Source organism: Ictalurus furcatus, chromosome 27, assembly GCF_023375685.1.
Source record: "Ictalurus furcatus strain D&B chromosome 27, Billie_1.0, whole genome shotgun sequence".
Lineage (NCBI taxonomy): Eukaryota > Metazoa > Chordata > Actinopteri > Siluriformes > Ictaluridae > Ictalurus > Ictalurus furcatus.
Genome location: NC_071281.1, coordinates 17087696 through 17105702, shown reverse-complemented (window position 1 = coordinate 17105702; position 18007 = coordinate 17087696). Strand labels below are relative to the sequence as shown.

General features: G+C 40.8%; 2 protein-coding genes across 5 annotated transcripts in view; both read left to right on the top strand.

Annotated features, from left to right (window-relative positions):
* igdcc4 (immunoglobulin superfamily, DCC subclass, member 4) overlaps window positions 1-8553 on the top strand; it is a 49971-nt gene extending 41418 nt beyond the window's left edge. For 3 of the 4 annotated variants that reach the window (XM_053617048.1, XM_053617049.1, XM_053617047.1), the window contains exons 14-19: window positions 204-374; window positions 680-814; window positions 1407-1509; window positions 2336-2558; window positions 3086-3205; window positions 5113-8553. In XM_053617048.1, coding sequence (XP_053473023.1) covers window positions 204-374; window positions 680-814; window positions 1407-1509; window positions 2336-2558; window positions 3086-3205; window positions 5113-5604 — 1244 coding nt within the window. In that variant the 3' untranslated portion in view covers window positions 5605-8553. The remainder of the gene's footprint in view (window positions 1-203; window positions 375-679; window positions 815-1406; window positions 1510-2335; window positions 2559-3085; window positions 3206-5112) is intronic. The other variant, XM_053617050.1, reaches the window with a different exon arrangement.
* Window positions 8554-15661: 7108 nt separating this feature from the next.
* Window positions 15662-18007, top strand: part of igdcc3 (immunoglobulin superfamily, DCC subclass, member 3) — a 56805-nt gene continuing 54459 nt past the window's right edge. Inside the window, exon 1 of the mRNA XM_053617055.1 lies at window positions 15662-15728. Coding sequence (XP_053473030.1) covers window positions 15662-15728 — 67 coding nt within the window. The remainder of the gene's footprint in view (window positions 15729-18007) is intronic.

Genomic DNA, 18007 nt, shown 5'->3' with positions numbered 1-18007 from the left:
GAAAGACATGTTCCTTTGTAGACCCCGGTAGTAAATTGGCTTGCACGTTGTTGTGGGTGTTTTCAAGTCTGCACATGTTTTTGCCATGAGGTAAGTTGCAACTTCTGTTGAGTGGGCGGGGCTTGTTTTGTTCTAATTTCTCTTCTAACACTTATTGCTTTATATCCTATGCCTGTGTGTGTGCATATTTGTGTTTATTGCAGGACCCTCATCTCCACCTACAGACCTACAGCTGAGCGCCATAGACTCATTCTCCGTGTTGGTGAGCTGGCGCCCCCCTCTGGAGCCTAACGGCATTATCGTAAGCTATCGAATGCTCTACAGCGGCAACCTCAGTCAGCCGGATGACCTGTGGACCAACCTGAGCCATGACGGTGAGGACACCATTACAAAACTTGACCAGGGTTGCCAGGTCTCTGTGTTGCAAAAAAGCAGTCAAAAGGGGTTTGTACTGAAATAATGCCAGGACCACGTACGAGGTGAGGTGAGACCACCTCGATTAGCTGCAAGTGCATGTCTTAATATATCGTTCATCTAATGTATGCAAAGTTTGGTGTGAAAACTGCACACCTGGCAACACTGGCTTCACTGACTGAACATTTTTAACACCAAAAAATAATGAGATTTTTTTTTTTCTCTTTTTTTATGCCTCTGTTTTCTTCATTGTTTTTGTATACAGGTTCTGTCACTAGCACAGAGGTTCTGGGTCTCATGAGCGGGACACGGTACTACTTTAAGATGGGGGCGTGCACAGAGGTCGGAGTGGGGCCGTTCTCTCCCGTCAAGGATGTACACACACCCCCGAAGAAATATGGTGAGTTTCAACTGTATGAGCATGTACACACACACACACACACACACACACACACACACACACACACACACACACGGCATTGCACTCAGACCTGCATGTATATTAATATATTGTTATATATTAAATAAAACTCGAAAGCTTCGTGAGTGAATGTGTACTAGAGACGTTTATTATTACTCAAACCACTTACAGACCAAAACTCTGAGTTCAATAACAATTATTCTTCGTATTAAATTGGTTTTGAAGATAATGTATAAGAAACAAACGGTCGTACTATTTAAATCAATCTCAGGTGTACGTTTTATCACGGCTCAGCAATCAACAATATAAAGCGTGCGTGTTAGCAATCGAATCAGACATACGCAGTTCAAACACTTTTTAGAAAAGTAACAAATGGTGTGAAGGTTATAAACAAATACATTCCGGTATTTCCTTCATTTTCTATAAATGAGGAAATCGAGAATTGGACTTTGATATTAGACTCGAATTGGCTAGGAATTCTCCGTGATTGTCAATATTAAAAGCACATGCGCTACACGTTGCCCGTGGAAACCGTAAACGCTCCGGCTTGTCCTTTCTCTCTCTCCTGCAGAGTTGGACATTCATGCTGTCACTGGGATCATCGTCGGTGTGTGTCTTGGTCTCCTCTGCATCCTCGTCTGCATGTGTGTCAGCTTCCGCAACGGAAAAAGCCGGTACTTATCGACTCGTTCGTCTATAATTGGTTCTCTCTGTACGTCACGGTCAGATCTGGGTGGAAGTAGTTATGGGTCAAGAGTGCAGCGTAGACATGACACACTATCCAGATCATTTGAGATCATTTCCACCGACTGATCAGAGACGCTGTGTCAGGAGACGACGCTTTGGGTGTTGCAGTGTCTTTAACCGAGTCATGGCGTTACAGCAGGTGTGAATCTGCGACGAATATCCGAATATAAAGCGACAGTTTTATGAGCTCTGGTGCAGAAACACTTAATTGTGTAAAACCACCACAGTTTTGAATATGTATGAGACGACACATTTGCATAGGCATGAATCTGACCTTTTTAAATATAATTGATTTCGCATAACTTTGCATAGACGCCCATGAGAACGGCTCGGCGGCAAGGCTTGTTACCCAAACAGGTCCTCGGTAGCTTTGTTACCATGAGCACTTATTAGTCTCTTGGTTGGGGGTCGATTACGCCCGTTCCACTGCCGAACGGGAAGGAGCGGTGTTAAGCGTGACGGCTTTGGATGACATCCCACCTCTCGGGAGTGCGATAGAACGCGGTTACGGTGCTAATTTTGGATATCTGTTTGCCTTTCACTTGGCTTCTGCTTCTGTTTCCTGCCTCACCTGCTCTTAAAGCAAATCCAAAAAGTCAAACAAATCTAGGAGAAAATGCGGACGTGAGAGAAACAGGATTTTTAAAACAATGCAGACGGGCTTTGCTCTTCGTGTTGCCCCTCTGATGACTTTTTTTTTTGTAAACTGAAGCTCCGTCTCTCACACAACGTCTCTCTCTTTGTATCTCGCAGCGACACCCCTGGAGGGTTGGAACCCAGTCTGTTGAACCCGCAGTACCGCAGAAGCGCCCATCCTGTACCCGCCGTCGTACCTAACTGCACAGACTGCCATGAACTGGAGACCCTAATGCCCCCCGGAGCCCAGGACCCGGTTCCGCCCCTAACTGACCCTAATGAGCAGCAAAGCCTCATGGGTAGTGTCGGTGGAGCTTATGATGCACCAGCAGATCTGAAGGTGAGGTCTGCGTGTGAGTTCGTGCTCCTGTTTAAAACATTATACAGGTGTTATAAAATCAGTACAGAGCTTGAAGAATATAAACGTTAACCGACTCGGATCACAGAATGTAGGGTGCTGAATTTAAATTTGTCTGCTGTAAGGGCGCTTTCATATATGAGGTGTTTAGTGTGTTTGAATGGAACCCTGAGGTGGTCTTGCTCTGCATCCAAGTGAACTCCAGCGAGAACGTGATTCGACTGCAGGAAGTGAATTTATTTATTTATTTATTTATTAAATTTTTTTTGGAGATGCTAAAGCCTCATGCCCGATGCTCCCTGGGATAGGCTCCAGGTTCTCCGTGACCCTGTAGGATAAGCGGTATAGAAAATGGAAGGACGGACGGATGGATGTTCTGATTTGGAGCGCATTTATATCATTAGTAAATGCAATTTGAAATCAAATCATTATGCAAATATAATTGCCGGTTCAGCTCTCTTTTATTACATAGTACGGAATTTCCCCCCCCCCTTTTTTGTGTCACCTAGCCGAGCTGGAACGGTTCAGTGAGCCGGGAGTGGGCCAGTCGGATCAGCACCTACAGAGAGACGATTACAGAAAACTCGCCATGTCTCATTAACGGATTTCGGGACACTAAGGAGAGCAAGGTGAAAGAGAGTGTGTGCCAACTTACAGCCTTTATACAGCGTAACAAAATATATGGACATACGTGGATATTCTATGGTATTTGTAATCTTATAGCAAGATGGTGTGTGTGTGTGTGTGTGTGTGTGTGAAAGAGGAGACATGTTGATAGAGCATGCTTCCTGTGAGCAGGAGAGAACGTAATTAACATTAAATGAACAGTGACAGTTAAATATAAACAAGCAGTGTATGACAGGAGGATGGGGTTTGAATGAAGTGCTGTAGCTCGTATCCTACCAATTACACACGTGCCACACACACACACACACTCACACACACACACACATTGTCTCTCCCTCTCTGACAAAACAGGACCAGGATGCGCCCAGCAGGAAGGAGAGAAATCAAATTAAACCTTGATTTAGCTTTTCATTACACCTATTATAACTCCTGATTTATTCTCCAGTTGACATTTACGTCTTCATCTCGCTCTCGAGTCCCGTCATTACACTGCGTACCCGCACAACAGGAAAGTGGGGGAATTAAAACTGTGATGAGGTCATCTTTTCTCAAAATGAGACTCAAGTGCATCAACTTCTCATGTCTCGACTGTTAGAATGATGGATAGACGTCTTGGACTCGTCTCGTTCTAGACAGCCGTGCGTATTCGTCTTTTATAATTATACCTGGATAAACTTTGCTAACAAACCGTGTAATAAATTGTGGTGTGTCGTATGTTGTGCTGTAATTGGTGAGAGAGAAAGAAAGAAACCCCAAAGAAACAGTAGTAGAGACAGTGTTAGGCAGAATTAATCCTAGTATCATGAGGCCAGTTGGAGGAAAGTTGGAATCACAGCAACACGACACAATCCTAGGCGTCGGTCCTGTCGGTTCTGTACGACATCAAGAAAATCAGACCCTATCTCACCGAACAGGCTACACAGCTACTAGTCCAGGCTCTTGTCATATCAAAACATGACTACTGCAAAGCACTACTCTCGGGCCTCCCAGCAGCTCCATCAAACCCCTTCAGATGATTCAGAACGCAGCAGCACGCCTTGTTTTCAACCAAAAGGACCCACGTCACACTCCTCTTCCTCTCCCTCCATTGGCTTCCTGTACCCGCCTGAATCGAATTCAAGGCCTCGATGCTCACGTACAAGACCTTGTCTGGAACGGCACCACCCTACCTCAACACTCTCCTCGAGGTTTACGTTCCCTCACGCAACCTGCGCTCGGTTAACGGCCGACGCTTAGTAGTGCCTACTCATCGTCGCTCTTTCCAGAACCTTCACACTAACTGTTCCTCAGTGGTGGAATGAACTTCCAACCTCAATCCGGACCCCAGAATCTGTCACCATCTTCAAAAAACAGCTAAAGACCCACCTCTTCCGTGAACACCTAACCAACCCCTAAAACGCTAACCTCACATTATCCTTTAAAAAAACAAAAACCGTACTCTGGCTCTTCCACCTCGACTCTGCGCACTTTGCTTTCTAGAACTCCATTAAAGATCTTGTACGGTAGCACGACTCGTATTGTTCTCCGCTTGATATATCGCTCTACTTGCATTTCCTCATTCGTAAGTCGCTTTGGATAAAAGCCGTCCTCTAAATGAATAAACGTCTGTGAGGTCATGTATGTGAAAGAGGGCGGATAGCGCTTTCCTCGGAGCGTGTCACGCTGCGCTGTGATGTGGTTCTGATAGAAATCGAGGACGCTGTCTTTCAAATCGAGACGAGACAGGAGATCGTTGGCTTTCGGGAGTATCAGTTAATGCGGGGTGTCAGTTTGGAATCATTCCAGATTCATGTGTCGATTGGCTTGAGGTTTGCACAAGTAAGAGGGAAAGGTAACGATATGTATGAGGATCATGATGATGATGATGATGATGACGACGACGATATGCGTGCGTGTCTGTGTGTTTCAGAACAGTCGTGACGAGCATCCGCATTCTCTCGGCTCGAACCAGGTGGAGGCTGACGTGATCGTACACTCGGAGCTGTCTGATCCAGCAGAGGAGGTGCTGCAGGAGCTTCGGAGTGACACTAATCTCTCTCTGGGGTCTCCTGTGTCACACTTCCCGTGCAGAGAGGACGCTCCACCGCCATCATTATCCTCAATCAAACCTGACACTGAAATCCATCCTGCGTCTCACCGCACCCCCAACCACTTTCAGGATGCACTGGCTAATCACAACGGGCCGCTGGAAAACGGGCTGGCCCAGCTGACTCTGGGAGGCGCTACTGAAGAAGGGGTATCCCCTGAGCACCTCCAACCCGCTCTAGAGAACGGAGATCACAGACTCCGCCCTTCAGCGAAGGCTCTATCTCAGATAGGACTGTCGGCTTCCCCTCCAGCCTTCGCCAGGTCCGGCCTCGTCCGCTCTACCTCAGGTGCGCACAGCTACCTGTGCTCCTAAGCATTAAAAGAAGAGGAGGAAACGAACCATGATGCCAATACACCACTATTGCAACATATTGTTTTATAAGTGTGTACAGTACATACAGAATATTTTTTTAGCCCTAGAAACCATGGGTGTGCTTTTTTTTTTTTTTTTTTTGGTCCCTTTTTTTATTTTATTTTATTGTGTGCATGTATTGTATGTATTCATTTAGCATACATGGATACATGCACATGTGCTATAAATAGTATATATGAATATTGTAAATTTGGACTTTTCTTAACTCTGAAGATGGAATCAGATATCAGTGTCTGAAGATCAGAGCAGAACACGGGTCTAGTCCACACTAGCAAGAAATAGATTTGGAAAACGGCTTTTTAGCACCGTTTTCGAATCCGCTCTCCAAAGCGGATAAATCCGAAAACGATGACGTATAGTCGTCACGTCATCACTGCAGTTCCAAGATGGCCGAACTTTGTGAAACTGTGGCGTGCAAGAAAGTGGGTTTTTTTCTTTTCTTGTTTTTTTGTATGTTCATGTTGTTACCAAACAAAAACGTATGGAATTAAATTGGTGCCAAAACTATTGAGCGTAGCTTTTCAAGAAACGAGCGAAAAGACACAATGAGAACCAGCGTGCCGTTTTCTGTCGTTTTCGAGTCTCGCTGTAGATGGGACACTTTTGGTAAACGGCTTGAAAACGTCACTTTGCGAAGCTTTCCCTTTAAATGTCCGTTTGTTTATTTATTTTATTATTTACAGTCGCGTTAGTGTGGACTAGGCCGTAGTCGGAAGAACTGAATAGACCGATCAGAGATTAGTACTTACAAAGCAGCCGTAGACTTACAGCAAGAGTCCACAACCCTGCCACGCACTACAGATTTCTCAGGGTTAACACACACACACACACACACACACACACACACACACGGTCCTGGGTGGAGAAACCAGAAGCTACACCTTCACCGACCTTTCTTTCAGCTTGATTAAGTCTAACCTATCAATTTCTTTCATTCCTGTCTCTCTCTCTCTCTCTCTCTCTTTCTCTCTCTCTCTCTCTCTCATACTCACACACACACACACAAATACAAACAAACACAGAAGTTTCTATTTGCACCTGGGTGAAAACAGGAATATGTATTTGCACCCGGTTGGTGTTAGCAATATAACAGGTTACCTGTTGCTAGCATGTGTGAAAAAAATATTCTAAAAACCTTCATACATTTTTAGCAAAGCAGTATTAAAACATCTGTTGTCGTTGTGGTTGTTTTTTTGTTGTTTTTGTTTTTAGAGCTACAAACTTTACTACTAGTTATAAGTTCACAATATACTAGTTAGCTTAATCTGAGTTAGCTTTCTTGCAAATGTAATATAACAGTTAGTTGTACTAATACCCTTCCACTGGGATTTATTTTCACACTAGGATGGTTAGCCTAATGTTAGCTAGCTTGCTAGTGCTACTACATTGCGACTAGTTTAAATGGCACAACAAAGTAGTTTATTTGATGTTAGCTGTCTTGTTAGAAAAATGGCCTACTGGGGTGACCAAATCTTAGCTAGTGAACTTTGCTGTTGATTTTAATTCACAGTGTATAAGATTTGCTATTGTTCGTTATCTACAGTAGTTGCTAGCAAACTAGACTAAACACTAAGTTTAATTGCACAATATAGTGGTTAGCATATTCTCAGCTAAGCTGGCTAGCGAGCTTTGTTGCGGGTTTTAATTTCAGAAGAATGTAGTTTACTTCATGTTAGCTAGCTTGCTGTGTAAGCTAAATAGCTAAGTGTTGTGTAAATAAAACCAGTCTTCTGTGCTAAGCGCTACATCGAGACGAAAATGAAGGATTTGTTCACGTCTTCTGATGAATGTTTGTGTGTTTATGAGTGCAGTTAGCGGTTCTGTGTGGCTAATGTGGCTATTTTCACCCGGGTGCAAACAGACAGTCGGATCAAAGACGTTCCTCGGCTGGAGTTTCTCAGGAGTTTTATGTATATAACGACGAGGAACTGCTGAGAAAAGATGAAGGACATGTCTACTGTACATGTAGAGTCATTTGATTTGTTCAACGGGAGACCTAAAGCATGTTTGCGGGTGCTTCATACATCTACTACTCCCAGCCACTACCTCATTTAAAATGGATCCTATATTTTTCTTTCTTTCTTTCTTTTTTTTTTTTTTTGTGATTTAATTTTCAGGAATAATTTATAATTCTGAGGCCAATTTTGTGTACATGGGTTTATAAAGATTGTGATTCGTAACTTTTAGCACTCTTTCGTCTTCTGTTGATAACCCGCCGCATTAACACAGCATTGACACCGCTTCCTGTCCCAACCATGGTTCAGCTTTGTTCGGTATAACAACTCTTTTTCTTTTTCTTATCCATGAGAGATTAGCGCACAGAGGACTTTCTGAACGATGGGAGACGCGTCCATGCCTCGCCTCACTCATCTTTTCTCAGGGAGCTCTGAACACGAACACACACACACACACACACACACACACACACACACACACACACACTCTCTCTCACTGTACAGGGAGTCTGAAAAGATAAAAGAAGAAAGCAAACATGTCTGTTCAACTAAACTCAGTTCCTGTGTTCCTTCAGCCATAATTAGATTTTTTTTGGTCTTGTTCTTCCTCAGAACCAAACATCTCTCTCTCTCTCTCTCTCTCTCTCTCTCTCTCTCTCTGTCTCTCTCTCTCTCTTTTTTTTTGTATTGCTGCTAAGAGCAGAAACGATTTTTTTAAAATATGCATTTGAAAATGATTATTTAAGTGTCTTGTCTTTGTTCTTTTGGAAAAGAAAAATACTTATATTTCTTACATGTTAATTATTTTATTAGGAATGATTTTTACTGAAATGCTGATGCTCTTGTCTTACATCAGTCTGAGGAATTTGACCTTCTACAGTATGTTGATCTAAGACCAGGTCTGCTCTCTTTCTTTCTTTCTTTTTTTATTTTATTTTAAATATTACATATTATAGTTAGTATTAGTACAACTAAAATGAAGTCATTTTGTGTGTATATATATATATATATATATATATATATATACATATATATCAGCTAAAAGCTCAATATTACAAGAGGATTACCCACCAACCACTCTTGCAGGGTCCAGAGCCAGGTTTTGATGTCCGAGCTCTCATTAGCTACAGTTGAGTGCAAACGTCTGCGTCTCCGTAGCTTTCCGGTAAAAGACACCTCTGTTTGCAGATTTTCCCCTAAAAAGTTTTTTATGTTCTTTTAATGTCGTTTTAGCGTTGAAAATCTTTCACATGCTCAAGAGTTTGCGTCCCTATTAATTTATTTATATGTTTAATTTGTTTCGCATTTTGTTTCACCCACTAAATTCCCATCATATTGTGCAGTTATTCGTCTCGAAGCACGTTACCGAGTAACCGCTATGATCTATTCAGTGACTATATGGAACGTTAGTCGTTAAAAGAGTGAGGACTGTAGGAGAGGGCCTTCAAAGAAGTTGTAAGTGTCTTATTAAGTCTTATACCACAGTGCTCTGGAATTCTCGGTTGTGATTGGTCAGAAGGTGTCGATTGATTTTCTGCCACAGCTCGTTCACAGGAACGTGTACGGCGGACGCTTGACGTAATCTAGGACTACTGAAAACCAGATTTAAAATGTGTCGATATTCAAGAAAGAAAAGCATATAATCGTTGAGATGGTGAAGATTTATGTTAGGACGTGTGTTTGTTTATTTAATGTTCATGGAAGGAGTCTCCAGCGTTAGCACGGAGTGACTGTAACGGAGTTTTCCGAGACAGGAAACTTCAGGACAGCGGAGTTTATTTACGCTCTGTGGTTTCTCTGAAACATGACAAGCTGTGGTGTTGTTTTTTTTTTTCTTTTGTCTTACTAACTTTGAGAGAGAGAGAGAAAGAGGCTGGTGAGAGAGCGACTGTTTTAGAGCTGCTGAAATATAACTGACAACAAAGTAGCCGTTTAGATTCGTGGCCGTTCCACAACATAAAATGATACTATAACTGGCTGAAAGTACAACGTGTCATTCTTGAATAAATAAAGAAATTGTAATCGTTGGCATGTTGCTGCGATCTAAGAGGAGTAAAACACTTTAGGACATGCTGTTATGGGGAAAATAATCGAATTTCCCTGTCATGATTTCCAACGACTGTAAAAACCGACCGAATGAAATGTCTCGGTTCCTTCATATCGAAGTAAGGGTGCGCAAACTTTTGCACTCAACTGTATATTTCCACCTAAATGTTTTTTTTTGTTGTTTTGGGGGGGGGGGGGGGGGGGTTAAAGTAAAAAAAATCGAATTGTGTGTTTTGCTGTGAAGTATTGTTCTATAGATATCGTGTAAAGCGTGAAACAAGGTGACACCCAACGTATGACGTACGTAGATTTGCTATACGCCAAAACTGATCACCTCAGAGTTCGCATAAAAGACAAAAAATTCATGTAAAAGTCCAGTCATGATCTCAAAGACCTTCTCAGAAGGATTAGTTTGGTGCTACATCTTAGAAATGGTGCTCAGTACGGTGTTTAATCAATTCCTGTTTGTATTTTTCCATCACTCAGGTTTGTCTTACAAGAAATGAAGCAGTTTTCATAATCAGAAAATTCGCCCTTGGATCATTTTAATGTTTTTTTATTATTATTATTATTATTATTATTATTATTATTATTATTTCCTCCTCTGGATACAGTAAACTGTGTGTAATTATTCTATATGTATTCCTCACAGATTAAGCGAAAAGTCTTTTAATTAAATGTTTAAATGAAGCCAACGCTAGGTTTAATACGTGTCTTAATGAACTATGTGCTTAATTTCGCTACATTAATGAATGGAGTATGTTGAATTTTACTATTCTACGATACCTTAGATGCAAATTAACGCCCGGTCTTAGACTTCAACTGTGATTTAAATCGACCGAAGAAAGAAAAAAAAACAAAAACCAAACCAGCCTGCTAGTACTTAGTCTTAATGTATGTCTGGGAAATCAACCTGTTGTGTCCTTTCCATCTCAACACTGCCCAAATGTAGTGTTTATAAAAACGTCAGCGAATTGTGAGTGTTTTACGCCGTGCTCAGAGGATAGAGATCTTTAAATAAACGTGATGGGCTAATCGTTAGGTCTCATTAGATTGGAAGGTTCTCATTACAGGCGTGGGAAAAGTGAAAAGAAAGTGTAGTTACGGCGTCAGCGTCGGACTCGGTTGAAAGTAGATGTACAGAGCCAGAAATCTATTTGAGTGAAAGTTAAAAAAAAAAATTCGAACATGTATATGTGTGTGTATATAAGTGATCAGAAATGAGCACTCCAGATAGAACATTTATTTGATTATTTATTGTGGTAAATAGTTATTAAATATTCTGCTAAAAACAAGAATCTGGCTAGCTGGGTAGCTAATGTTTAATAACCCTTATGTTAAAGTCGCATTAGCAACAAAACAAAACTAGCTAAAAAACTGCTTTTTTTTTTTTTTTTAACTAAGCTTGAAGCTGTAAATTTGATTGGATGTCAGTTTTCACAAAGCCAAGCACGACTGGAATAGCAGCTAGGCAAGAGAAAGGTCAAATTGAAAATGTAAGGAGTGAAAAGCACATCCTTTCTCTTGAAATTTACTTGATTAAGAGTATTTGATTTCTATAATACTCGAGTAAAGTACAGATCTTCCAAAACGATACTTAAGGTCATGAGGTCCAGAGTTTAAAACAATGATAGACCACTTTGCAAAGAGTCTTAATATTAATTTGGCAAGTGGACTTTGATTTGCCCTTATCGTATTCCTTATGGTGTTCCACAGGGATCCATTCTTAGTCCTCTTCTTCTCTCTTGTCACATTCTTGCATCTCTACACAACAGAACTTTACAAGCAGCTGTTTGTTTTATGGTTGTTTTTTTTGCCATCAGTAGAAAGTCATTTGGTAAAACGTTGTAAAATCTTACCCTATGCTCACAATAGAAAGTGACAGGTCGCTCGAGTCGCTTGTAGTTGTAGCGAATGCTTTCTGCCATTGCGGTGTTTTTTAAGTAGGTAGTAGCTGTGTATATATCGCTTCTAAAGTTAACTAGCTCAACGCAAATGAAATAATACACTAATCGGTGCGAAACTGTTTGTTTGCACTAGTTTTGTTCGCAGATTTCTATGCTACGTTGTTCCAAGCTTTATTTTTCTTTGTGATGTCCGTATACACATTTAATAAGAAGTTGTATGTGACAAGATCGGTCCGTACAGGATTTTGTAGAGATTGTTGAGGACAAAAACGCTTGATTTTTCTACGATTTTAAATAAATAAATAAATAAATAAATAGATCAATCAATCTAGTTTTTTTTTTTTTTTTTTTTTTTTTGCAGAAATCTACTTGAATTGGCGAATTCGCAATTGCATGGAATTGTTTAGTCTTTCACAGTGATGTTTGTTGGTAAATGAGACCTTTTAGCTGTACTCATGTTCGTCACATGACGCGTCTTGGCCCAAGTCTGCGGAAAATCTGCGGTAATTTTGAAAAATCGCAAGCTCCTCCGAATTGCAGGTAGGAACTCCAGTTGGACTGGATTCGCCTCTTTAGAGCATCATACACCTAATTCGCCTAGAAATGAGAAAATCTTAATTTGAAGGTGTCGCTGAAACCTTTCGCATGTAGAAACTGTTACTTTGTCGCTCGCTACTGTGAAGTCACGTTAGCGCTATGTTTAAAGCCACACATAGGCTTGGTATCTCTATGTTCTTAACGTGCGTCTTTCCTCGGGTGCGGTGTTTTTGCATAGAATCTAAAGAGACATCTCAGCATGTACGAGAATCTTTGCCAAAGATTTGAGAAACCTCCCAAAGCAGACACATTGCACAGACTAGTTTATTTCCATAAAACGGTGGTTAAAACCCGCCGTCTCACTGGTGCGCTGTGGTGAACTGTCACGTCTACTGCCATCACAGCTTTGTAACTTCCTAAACTGGGTCTAAATGGATCTGGTTCAGGAACAAATTTGGTGCTCCGGCATGTTTGTGTTCGTGACAGACACAATTCATGCACACACCAACCAGCCATAACATTAAACCCACCTCCTAATATTGTGTAGGTGCTCATAGTGCTGCCACAAGACCTCTGACGGTGTGCTGTGGTATCTGGCACCGAGACGTTAGCAGCAGATCCTTTAAGTCCTGTAATTTACAATGTGGGACCTCTATGGATAGGACTAGTTTGTCCAGCACATCCCACAGATGCTCGATCGGATTGAGATCTGCACCTCGAGCTCTTTGTCACGTTCCTGTGCAGTTTCTGCAGTGTGTCAGGGAGCATTATCCTGCTGAAAGAGACCACTGTGATTTGGGAATATCGTTACCATGAAGGCATTGTTCTTGGTCTACAACAATGTTTAGATACAAGTCAAAGTAAAATCCACATGAATGCCAGGACCGAAGGTTTCCCAGCAGAACATTGCCCACAGCATCACTATTCCCATAGTGCATCCTGGTCCCATGTCTTCCCCAGGTAAGCGACACACACGCACCCGGCTGTCCACATGATGTAAAAGAAAACAGGATTCATCAAACCAGGCCTTCTTCCATGCTAAATTTATATGCTAATGGAAACCTTTTTTCTTTTTCTTTTTCTCTTTTTTTTACATAAAGAATACATTATGTGATCCTTTTATTCTTTTGAATTACCTTTAGTATTATACTCTTCCATTTTTAATGAAATCAGTGTGCTAGGTAGTGTGTTAGAGCCATTAGGCTGAAGAGAGAATTATGCAGTAATCAGACAGTAATTAGACCCACAATGTGTTATCACATCACACCAGTACAATTAACCTGTCCATCTAAAAAAGATATCAGCTATTCAAATGTGCTGTGCGACACACTGCCTTTCATTTATCTCAGTACTTTACAGAGAGAATACTCGGATGAAAAGATTTCCTCCATTTTCCCTCTTATACCTAGGATAAAATGAGTTTTTTGACTACTGTTGATGCATTTCCTGAAGAAATATATTATAGATTTGTTTCATTTGTCTAATTCTTAAACATGAAATTATTAAACTTTTTATTTATTTATTTTTTTATTTTTTATAAACGATTACACTGAAATGTAAATCCTCTTTACAGGCGTCCTTCATCCCATATCAGTAAAAAAAAATAAACAGATTTAAACTGTTTTATTGCCTATATTCTCTGCCAACTAACAGATTTCAAAAAAAAAGAAAAAAAAGAAGAAGAAGGAACACGCTTCTTCAGATCTTTTTTTAATGTTAAACATGGTTGTGTTCATTTGTGCTAGTCATGCCGACATTCTAGTCACTGTTTAATATTGCTAATTTTAATGAAGAGTGCCAATATTTCTGCAGTTGATTGTAGCTGTTCTCAATTCTACCCCTGGCTTTTTTAGTAATTTTTTTTTTATTTTAATGTTTGATGCTAATTTAGCCGTGGTAATCACCGAGGTACTGTTTCTATAGCAACAGTGAGTGCTTCCGGTAGAGGTCGCTCTTTCCCCATTGTTCTACTTGCAGAGCTGCACGTGAAACAGGAAATTAGCTTTTGGAATAAAAAAAAAAAAAGACGCCTTTCAGCTTTACTGACTAAAATAAAGAAGTAAGAACATTCTGTACTGAGTTTAAAAGTATTTACTTTCTTCGTTTATTTCTTTATTTATTTTTAATTTTGACTTAGGTAAAAGGACTAGACTTAGGCGTTCCATACCCTACTGATCCTAAAACAGTCAGTGGTCTAATTAATAAAATTTTTTAATGCAAATTGAAAATAATGGCTGACAAAACAGTCATGCATTTTTGTACTGGATATAATTATTTGTAGCTGTAATTATTTATAGTAGATAATTATGATTATGTATAGCAGTAGCAGCAAAATGGCTAATAATTACCCAGGAAGGAGATTCCCTTTGATTGCCTGTTCTCCATGCCTTGCTCTCTGGTTTTCTTCGATAGATACTAGGAACCCTGGTAAAGAAATCCTCTGTTGCAGAGTTTTTCATAAAGATTTTAAGGGGTCCTCTTGAACAAACAAACTGAAGAAACCTCTAACATTCTAGATTTAACGTTTTTTTCCTCCCAAACCTAAATCGAAAACCCTTAACGGTTCTTTGGTTGTCCTCATTGGAGAGAAATTTGATGTAGAACCCAACAATAGGTTGTTTCTTTTTCACAATGGGCTCCAAACCAGAATGTTTTAGGAAGCTGTTAGAACTCTTAACTATACCCGAACCCTTTTAAAGAACGCTCGAAGAACTCCTTTATCTGATTTAGGGTTCTGAGTTTTGTCCCTGTCAGGGAACACTTACCGGTTTTGTGTAAAACACGTACAACTAAAAAAGATTCCAAGATGAACAACTTCATATTCTAAAAACACTTAATTATATATGCAAAAAAACAACAACAACAACAAAAAAAACAACCCAGACTTCTTATTTGAGAGTACCTAATTCACGAGAGGTTCATTCATTTGTCTATCTATCTATCTATCTATCTAACCATTCATTCATCTATCTATCTATCTATCTAACTGTTCATCTATCTATCTATCTATCTATCTATCTATCTATCTATCGTGGCTAATTGTTATTATTATTATTATTATTATTATTATTTCCCAGCCTCATAACATCTGTAAAGCAGAATGAATTGTTTGAGGGGAAGGTGGCAGTCTTGTCGCTGATTCTCGCACTTGGCCGCGTCTTTTGTTCCTGAGAGAGAGAGAGAGGGAGAGAGAGAGGGAGAGAGAGAGAGAGATTACAGCGCCAGTCGCGGTGTGTGCTGTGTGCGCGTGAGGAGGTAACGGAGCGCGGTGGTTTCACGGAGAGCTACAGTATACAGATAAACAGAGAGAGAGATAGAGAGATAGAGAGATAACGGGAGGAAGGAAAGGAGAGATTCCCGGTGGATGTGTAAAATGGCGCGAGGGCGCGCGACTCCCGGGGACCAGCGCTTGTCGTAGGTCGCAGGAGGTTTCAGAGGACGCCGCGTTCTCTCCTCTCCTCTTTTCTCTCCTCCTCTCTCCTCCTCTCCTCTCCTCCTCTCTCCGGTGTGGCTTTGTTTTTATCCGCGCACACATTTGGGAAAGTGATGAACATGGCGACGGGAAGGCGCCTCCTGGCTGCTGCGCGTCTGTTCGGCATCTGGCTCGCTGCTTTTGTCGGTAAGTGGTTCCTCACATCATTCCAACAGCTCTCCTGCAGCGCACAGAACCGAGCCCGGTGCAGAACCGAGCCCGGTGCAGAACCTGCGGTGTGGATCACAGGAGGCTTCACGCCTGGTCAGGTCAGTGTTTCCCCCCTGTGTAGTGGAGATTACTGTAAGGAGCGGATCGGGACGCGGCCCTGACTGTCCGTCCGGACCGACCGAACTCGGCCGTGGCGTTAATCCCGTTCCTTCTGATTCCGGTGTTTTTTGGTGTCTTATTCCTCTTCAAAGCCGGTTGTTGATGTTTAAGAGAAGAATGGAGTGAGTTAGAGCTGGACAGAAGTAGTAGATTATAAAATATCACATATGGTATTAATTAATTCATTCATTTAATTAATGAAACCACATGCATGTGAAACAACACGTGAAGCGTCTAAATATACACACGTGAGTATTCACACGTGAACTTCATTATGTTTGCTTCACACCGTGATCGTCCTGCGATCATGTGACTAAAATGATGATTATTATGATGATGCTTTATTTATTTATTTGTCCCCCCCCCCACTTTAATTAATTCATTAATTTATGGATTCTTCTTGTATCTGTCCAATGCAAGGATTCATTCTCGAAAAACCCGTACAGCTGCTTGGTTTTATTTGGATTGGTTTTGCTCATGAACACAATAAGAAATGACTATTCGCTCATTTGCATATTGCTCATTTGCATGTTGCTCATTTGCATATCACACATGATATATCGTGCAGCCCTACACTCTTAAACTTAAAGCTGTCTAGAAACGTTACAGTGTCTTCAGTTTGTCGCTCCGGTAAAGATCGAAAGGTTCTGTGTAGAACCCTTTAACAATGTTTTCCAGTCAGGGTTCTATGTAGAACTGATTTCCTTCAAAGACTGTTGTGGATGTTTAGGAAGAAAGAAAGAAAGAAAGAAAGAAAGAAGGATGGCTGGACATCTATCTATCTATCTATCTGTCTGTCTGTCTGTCTACCTAAGCCCATGTTGTAGGGTTCTATGTATGGTTCTAAGGTTCCTCCAATGGAACAAACTGAAGAAGGACAAACTCATTCTAATGTTTTTTTTTTTTTACATTCTAAAAAAATCTTAAAGGTTATACATAGAACTCTACAACCCTATCAGAAAGGGTTCCGAACTAGAACTTTTTTTTTCTTAGGAAGATAAGAAATTTTAATCTTACCTTTTGAAGAACCATTGAGGAACTCTTCACTGAAACAATCTGTGGTTTGTCTCTTGGGTGGGATCTCTTAATGGTTCTATGTGGGCGCTTTAAAAAAGGTTTTCTATTCAGAGTGGGTTCCAAGTAGAATCATAAAAGGTTCCAAACTGGAACCTTTTTAAGAAGTGTATATACAACTATACAAACATCATTTTTGAAGAACCCTTAGTTGCATCAACCTGTGGTTTGTCTCAGTGAGGGAATCCTTAATGGGTTCTATGTGGAACCCTACGACTATGTCAGAGAAGCTAAAGTAAGAAGGAAGGAAGGAAGGATGGATGGATGGATTGTACAGTTCTATGTAGAACCTTTAAAGGGTTCTCCAAAGCCACAGACTGAAAAACACTTTCGTATTCTAGATTTTTTTTTTTTCTTCTTCTTTACCTTAGAGGTTCTACGAAGAACCCTTAGAGTGCTCCCCTGTCAGAAAGTGCTCCAAACTAGAACCTTTTCAGGAAGATAAGAACTCTTAACCTTAACCTCTTTTCAAAATACCTTTTGAAGAACCCCTGCAAGAACATCTTGTCGCATCAGTGTGTGCTTTGTCTCTCTGGGGAAACCCATAATGGTTCAATGTAGTACAATGCCGTGAAAAAGTATTTGCCCCCTTCCTGATTTCCTCTATTATTGCATGTTTGTCACACTCGATGATTTCCGATCCTCATACAATATAAGACACGGAGAACATGAGGAACCACAGAGCATAAACATAATCGTTTCTTGTGTGTTTACTCAGGTTGTCTTTGACTTATATACATTTTTTTAAAGATTTGAAACAGGTAATAAGTGTGACAAATAGGCAAAAAGAGAAACAGAAAAAAACAGGAAGGGGGCGAATACATTTTCACGGCACTTTGCAGCCGACACTCGGCACTATATGAAGCCAACGTGATGTAAACATGTCTAGCAGCAGAGTTAGGTAAGGTAGCATCGATCCTGAACGTGTCAGCGCTTTATTAAAGCAAGCGTCTGCAGTTTATTGTAATACGGCTGCAACGTTGTGGTGTTTATTACAGCGTGCATATGAAATGAGCTTTCCT